The sequence below is a fragment of the Myxocyprinus asiaticus genome, chromosome 31 (assembly GCF_019703515.2).
Source record: "Myxocyprinus asiaticus isolate MX2 ecotype Aquarium Trade chromosome 31, UBuf_Myxa_2, whole genome shotgun sequence".
Lineage (NCBI taxonomy): Eukaryota > Metazoa > Chordata > Actinopteri > Cypriniformes > Catostomidae > Myxocyprinus > Myxocyprinus asiaticus.
In genome coordinates, this window is record NC_059374.1 from 35,471,529 (window position 1) to 35,478,863 (window position 7,335).

A 7,335-nucleotide genomic window follows, 5' to 3' on the forward strand; every position below is an offset into this window, starting at 1 on the left:
GGGACAGACAATCTATAGAATTTAAGAAAATAAACTATACAATGAGCTCCCACTTGTTCTGTAGGGTCACCTTCATTTTAAATGAGAAGGCAGATGATGTACATTTGTGTTCTATACTCTTCCGATCAGGGCCTCATTTCCTTTATCCAGCTTACAATTCATCTTAGCTTTGAGGCCCATTTCCCAAAGCCATCTTAACTTAAGCAGTACTTGAAAATAATTGTAGATATACAAGTGCTCTGGAGCAATTGTAAAGTGCTAAGAGCACCGTAATGTGACATACTTATGCAGTCACCTGCAGGACAATCCTGAAATTAGATGTAATACAATTACCTATCATACTTTATGCTGAGACTTTAGTATCACGATTCCTGTTTATTTATTTTTTATTTTATTTTATTAAGACTAATAATAATAATAATTCTAGTCTATATAACAAAAAAGTTGTGGCATGATTGTTGCATACAACTTTCAAATACAATGACATGCCATGCATGGAAATCATCCATATATTGGCTCATCATCCTCATCTTCTCTTTCTCTGACACCAAAGGGTGTTCTCACCCACACCACATATTGTTTAGCTCCACACATGTAGTAGCATCGCTGTCATCATTTACTTTTGGGAGTAAAGAGCAGACCTCCACTTGTTTGGTGAATGTCACTAAAGCGCAGCTTCCACAACTCTCCTTATTTTGCACTCTGCAATACAGGTAACATGGGAAACTCGTTATATAAAATAATTGCTTGCACTGGCAGGATCATGCACAGATTTAAAGAGGATTTGGTAAAAACGAAATACTACAAATGCACACCTAATGCATGAAGCAGTGATTTTGTAAAATAAATAGATCATTCTGCACAAAACAATAGCAAAACAATATAATTATGTAGTTAATTAGGTTAAATATTTAAGAAAATTTCTTTAAATATTTAAGCATAAATATAATAAAGTTAAAATGACGAGCGACACTATACGGTTACATTTCAGCACTTCAAGCGCGGACAGCGATTCTCTTAATTAGCACTTAAAGCGCGTACTCACGCATTTTTGGGGAAATGCACAACAAAAAAATTATCTTGTAGAAAACACCCTTAATCGCTAAGATCAATTGTTATTGGGAAACTAGGCCATGGTCAAGATGAAACTGTAAGGTGACTACTGCACATATTTAAAGCCCGTCATTGAGGAGGGGTGTGTCAGGAACTTTGTCGCAGGTCCTGTATTGGGTGAGAGTAGGGGGCAATAAAGTTCTCTACAAGCCTTTATCTTTGGCCAGGGAAGAGGGGGCCCACCCATAAAAATTTTGCCTCTGGCTTCATCAATTTTGGCAACAGCCCTGCATACTTAGGGTCAAGGGTTAGGACAAACTTACTTTGGTTATCATACTATTGGATGTCAAGAAAATGTCCTGGTCATATTTAACCCCAAATCAGTACAAAATATATGAAATTATAGTAATTGCATAAAGAAAATGTAGCTTACGTTTAGGACCATTAGATTTTTCTTGCATTGTGACATTATTTCTGGGACACTCAAACACATTTTACCCCTCAATTCTCATTACCGTAATGTCTCCAGATGCTTTACTTTTGCTATTACCATTGTTTTTAATTATGACTATCATTTCAGCATTGCAGTAAAGAAAGATGCTGTTGTACACTTACTTTTATTTTATTATTATTAAAATCAGTGAAAATGAAAAGCAGCACTAAGGGAGTACTACTTTGATGTATAAATTATTTTACAATAATAATTTATAATTATTTAAAAAATACATAATTTTTTCACATTGCAGTAATGAGAATATCCTAATTCCCATCTTTTTGCACTGAGGTAATAAGAATTGGGAGGTAAAATGTGCATAAACTCTTGCATAAAAATAATGTTACAGTGTAAGGAACCTTTATGGCCCTAAAAAAGGCTTCATTTGTGAAAGTTTCTTTTGATTGTGGAGTAAAACATGATCAGGGCATCTCTTGACAGTTTTAGTGAGAACCACCCTAAAACTTTTCTTAGCGACCAGACTTTTCGCTTTACATTAAAGGAGCCGAGTCATAATCTAAGGACCAGCAAAAATCGAGGTTCCAGTGAGGCACTTACAATGGAAGTGAATGGGGCCAATCCATAAACGTTAAAATACACACCATTTCAAAAGTATAGCCACACAACATAAACAATATGTGTGTTAACATGATTCCTTGCTGAGGCTGGGCACATTTGGCTTAGGCCAGTTTTCATCTGCTTGTGAAAGGGGGTAATAAACTTGCATCCTCTCCAAGTACAGATGAGTCAAGACCAGTCAAACAGTGACATCTGATGGTTTCGGGGTTGTTGGCTTGACAGTGACTTATTACTTGACTGGCCTGATGTTCTTAGCTCTGTTTGGTTCACGCCAACTTCAGTCAAGACTGAGGGTGGATAATCTGATTCAGGACCTGTCGCTTGGGGATAAAAAGTGACTGGATGCAGTGAACAACAACCCCCATAATTCCCTGTGGGTCACAAATGACATAGCCATCAGTCACACCAATCAAATCTCCAAATAAACATCCATATAACCTGACCCCTGACCAATCAGAGCACAAGATAAATAAACAGTTGAACTGGCCATTTCATTTTGCTCTTGAGTAGACACAGACATTTGTTGAGTCATTAACACACAGAGAGGGAGAGAGAGCAATGGTATTATAGAGGTGTTAAAGGATTATGGTAACTATGTTATTGTCACCTACATCCCAGTCCTTTCTCTCTCACATATACAAATATACGGAAACCACTTATGTTGGCGTCTATGGAACACTCAGACGTACAATTCAAAAGAATCATATATATATACATCAGCACATGAATCTCTTACCTCATCTTTCTCTCTCTGTTCTCGCAGATGAAATCTCGGACAAACAGACAAGAGGATAATTTCCCAGGACATAAGCAGACCTCTTGGCTAAACCCAGTGGCTTCTGGATAATCAATCAATCCTTTGAGAACATGTGATCAATCATGATCAAAACCCACAGTGGCCTACAACTCTCTCCATTTTACACTCTTACACACACAGATGCACACACTCAATGCCTGGGAACACTACCCTTGTTTAAAACTGACCAGACCACTGTTTTACACCTAATTAACTAAGCGGTCACTTTGGCTCTCTCCAAAACAAAAATAAAAGTCTGTTTTAGAAATGAGCAAAGCCCAATCAAACTGATCTTTATAGTGGACATGCAGTCCAAGAGATGCACAGGAATTTCTACATTGAGTCTCTGGGGAAAACAACACAATCCCAGGAACTCAGCTCAAAACTTTGTAGTATATCATGCCAGCCAAGAGGAAAGTAAATATTTACTCAAGAGGTTAAAAATTGAGACAATAATTTTTTTTTATTTATTTATTTATTTTTATTTTTTTTTGCTTTCGTCCCCAGTGAGCCTGCAAATATGTTTTGGCCAGACACGGTTCACCGTCCACAGAAACATGGAACTCTCGAATGCAGACTCCAGAACAGCGAACGGACGTTTAATAGTGTTCGCCATCTGCTCGCGCACTCACCTTTTAAATGGCCCGCTCCGTTCTCACCGTTTTGAATAGGTTCGATAATGAGCGCGAGGGGCAGCGAACGCGAAACACAGCAGCACGGCTCATTGTACAATGCAGAATATAACGCGCGCCCTGTCGGACTTTGGTCGCGCGCTGACAGACGGAGAGAATGCTCGCGCGCAGGGCTTATTCTCACGCGCTTCACTCAAGCGGAACGTCACATTGTTAAATTTGGAGCCCTGTCTTTTTTTCTTCTAGCGCCGAGTCGAGTTGATTTCCCGTTGTTTGGACACTTTGACGGTGAATCGAGTCACATCAAAGTCACAACTAAGGACAGGCGTGAAACTGATGGAGCTGTCGAAGACAAAATGCACAATAAAAAGTCTTGCTGAACATGTACAGCTTATCAAATGTAGTTATCATCAAAAGAGAAATAATGTAGTTAGGCCTATATAACGTATATTATATATTATATTACATATAATAATGTAAAATATAAAACAGGAAAATATATGTGCTGAAAGATTATATAAGACAAATATATATGGTCTTGAACAGACAAATTAAATCATATGCTACACAAGTATGGCGTTATGTTATCATCTACAATAAGCAATAATAACACGGATGAGCAATGAAACCATTTGCTCAGTTGCGAAAGGATAAAAGTGATAGAAGTTTATAAAGATGTATAAATGAGCATGCATGATGCTCCAAAAATTGGATAGTTTTTAAAGTATTGCTTGTGCAAAGGCAATTAAATGTGACGCCGAGTCCTGATGCGTGTCCGTCAATATAATGGAGATGGTTTCTAACAGCATGGTCTGATTTCTTGCAGGTCAGCATCATTGTTCTTGCTCGTATGGTGTAATTTTACCCCACTCGTACAAAACCTGCAGCATCATGCTGAGGGTTATACGACAGTTGGCACTGCGTGTTAAAATATTATAGACAATTTAAGACTGCTGGACCTGCAGGTGAAATGTCCGGCACTGCTGGCCAAATCCACAAAACATGTCGTGCACACACACCAGCTAAACGACTGATTTTTATTACCTTTCCAGCCCTCACACACATCACCTCAAGCGCGTGCAGCCAGAGTGACGCGCGTTGAGCGCGCTGTAGAGGCCACACGGAGAGGAGACCCCCCCCCAACGCTGAATGCGTTTTACCGGTACAGGCTCCGTTATGAGGAGTCTGGGATTTTAAATATTCAATGTTGACATAATGTGGGGGCTGGCGGGAGGCCAGCGCGGCCAGTGTCTCGCGGGACCCGCGTGGTCCTCGAAAGCCAGAACATTTTCTCCTTTTGACTTAATAGGTAGAAACTTTCTTTTTACATCTTGTGTAAATAACAAACTTAAAATACACCCCGCCAATTATCCCGCTATTCTCATATACTAAATAATGATGTCGAGCACTCTGGGAGAGGGTGGGAAAGTCTGTATCAACCTTGGCGAGCATCTTACTCAGACTTTTGACTTGAATGTTTAGCTTGACCATAATCGTACACACTGTAAACTTGCGCAAAACAGAAAAGTGCCAGCGCGTAACGTCGCTCTCTCCCCTTAATTGCTTTTATCAATCCAATGAATTATAGCAAATGCATGTGCACATTTATTTCTGTCATCGTGCGTGTTTTGAAGCAGTGGTGTGCAGCTGTGAGATGTGTTTCTCCATGTGGTCTGAGAGGGTCCTGCTGCTATGAATATTAGGCCAAAGTAACCGCAAACAAATGAAACTATAGTGTTTGGAGCAGTGACCAATTTTTATTACCCATCAATTCAATTAGAATTCTTGTAGCTTGTGTCAGATCAGTTTCTGTGTTGCTTATGTAGATAATCCACTTTGCTGTCTTTGCAGTGCATAGCTGACTTTCAAAGTCAAACAAGTTAAGCTGAAGTGTGAAGATGATAAAAGGCTTGTTCAGGAGCAAACGCCTAAAGAGTGCTGTCATGATGACGATTATTAAAATAAAAAATACAATCAGTATCGATGACAGTCAATTATATGAACCTGAGTTTGTTGTGAGATCTTTTTCTAAGAATATAATGTCTTACCCTTGAGGCAGTCTTAAAGAAAGCGATGAGTAACACGACCTGCTGCCTCAGGAAAATGCAACAGTTCAATTGCATTTGTCCGTGTGCATGTGTGTATTTGTGTGGATGAGATGGAGTGTGTGTGTATGACAGGTTGCTGCTATGCGCAGAAAAATCCCTCTCACTGTACAATGGCAGGGCATAGGGCTCGTGAGGTAGTTTATTGAACGGATAGGACCTGCGCGACCCCTGTTTCTGTCCAGACGAGGCGCGCGCAGTGTCGAGCCCATCACGGTGCTGTCGACAGGAAACAATAATTCAAAAGCAAAATGATCCTTCACTTTGTTTTCAGTGCCTCTTTTCTTACCTTCCCTCTTATGAAAGTTTTGACCAGCTGTCACTGTCTTTTCACCAATAAATGAAAGAAATACAAATAAATATTATTTACATCAATAATGCTATACAGTAAATATTACATTACATTAAATAAACATTCTTGAAACTAGTGGCCCTTAAGTATAGTAGGCTTAGGCTATACTAAATAAGGTTTTGTTTACCACAGTGTGTATGCACTAAAAACAAGACTTTTAGCTCTGCTCACAGAGTATGAACTCAAAAATTTGCATGGAATATTTGCATGGATTTCCGTGGACCACAAATAGTTTTTATTGAAAAAACAGCAAAAGTGAAAATTGCTCAAATCATAAAGTCAGCAGGCAAATGTGCAAGAAAGGGGGCGAATTATTCACAGACCTTAGCGCAATAAATTCGTTCCGAATAATTCCAGTGAGGAGGGGAACAACTTCCCACTAACTGTTCAGTTTCTGCGTTTGAGCTTGTGTTGTGGCAAAACCCACACGCATTGAACGTCAACTCAAACAAGCGCCCTAGGCAACCCGTAATCAAAAGCTAAGATTGCAGTGGACCGTTTAGAATGCCATTACAAACAAAGCATTTCTCCGGGCTGTTCATACCGGAACAAAAATCATAACGGGATTTGATCACTTGTTGCGCAACCACTTTCAACAATTATATAGAAAATGGGTAGAATATTAATGTCCAACAAAACAAAATATTTAAAAGCATTTTGCCACTTCATTCAATTCATTGGATTGCCCAGCCTGTGTCTGCCGTAACACCAGTAAGCTACCTGTTTGCATTTAAAAGCGTGCCTCCGCAGTTGGCTTTCTGTTGTCGACTATATATGAGAAGCTGTCTTTTCAAAGTCGCGGCTGCAAATTGATGTGACCGGAGCCTCAGAAACATGCACGAACAGTCTTGTTTTATCAAACGTGCTTATAACACGCGGGACGCTCAGTACTTTAATAGAGAACGCAATACAGCATGTAATACTTTAGTTTGTGCGGCACGCGCAACTTTTTGTCACTTTCGAATCTCAGTTTACAATGTCTAACTGCACGCTTCAGTTCGCGTTTAGCTTGTCTTTAACGCTCTCAAACAACTAACACCGACAGAAACTGTTAGGTCTGCTGACACGGGTGGGAAAAGTGCTGGCTGTAAATGTTTGGTAACGAAAACGTTTATAAGCAGCATACCCATGTACAAGATGGCAGTTTGAAAAGAGCTAAAAAAGGAGATGTTGCACCTACCAGTGGCCAATTTCCTTGCCCTGCCTTTGGACCTCATGATGCCCGTCTTTCGGCGTGTGTTTGTCGGATTTTTCTCAAATCTTTTCCTCCTTTTTCTTTTTTCCTCTGTCCTTTTTCTCTGTGATTCTCAATCCCAGACGCACTA

The 7,335-nt window shown here is 39.7% G+C and overlaps 1 protein-coding gene across 1 annotated transcript in view; it reads right to left on the reverse strand.

Moving 5' to 3' along the window:
* The window catches only part of LOC127422432 (MDS1 and EVI1 complex locus protein EVI1-A-like), a 218,961-nt gene extending 211,626 nt beyond the window's left edge, over positions 1-7,335 (reverse strand). The window contains exon 1 of the mRNA XM_051665947.1: positions 7,191-7,335. Within this exon, the coding sequence (XP_051521907.1) occupies positions 7,191-7,227 (37 nt within the window). The 5' untranslated portion in view covers positions 7,228-7,335. The remainder of the gene's footprint in view (positions 1-7,190) is intronic.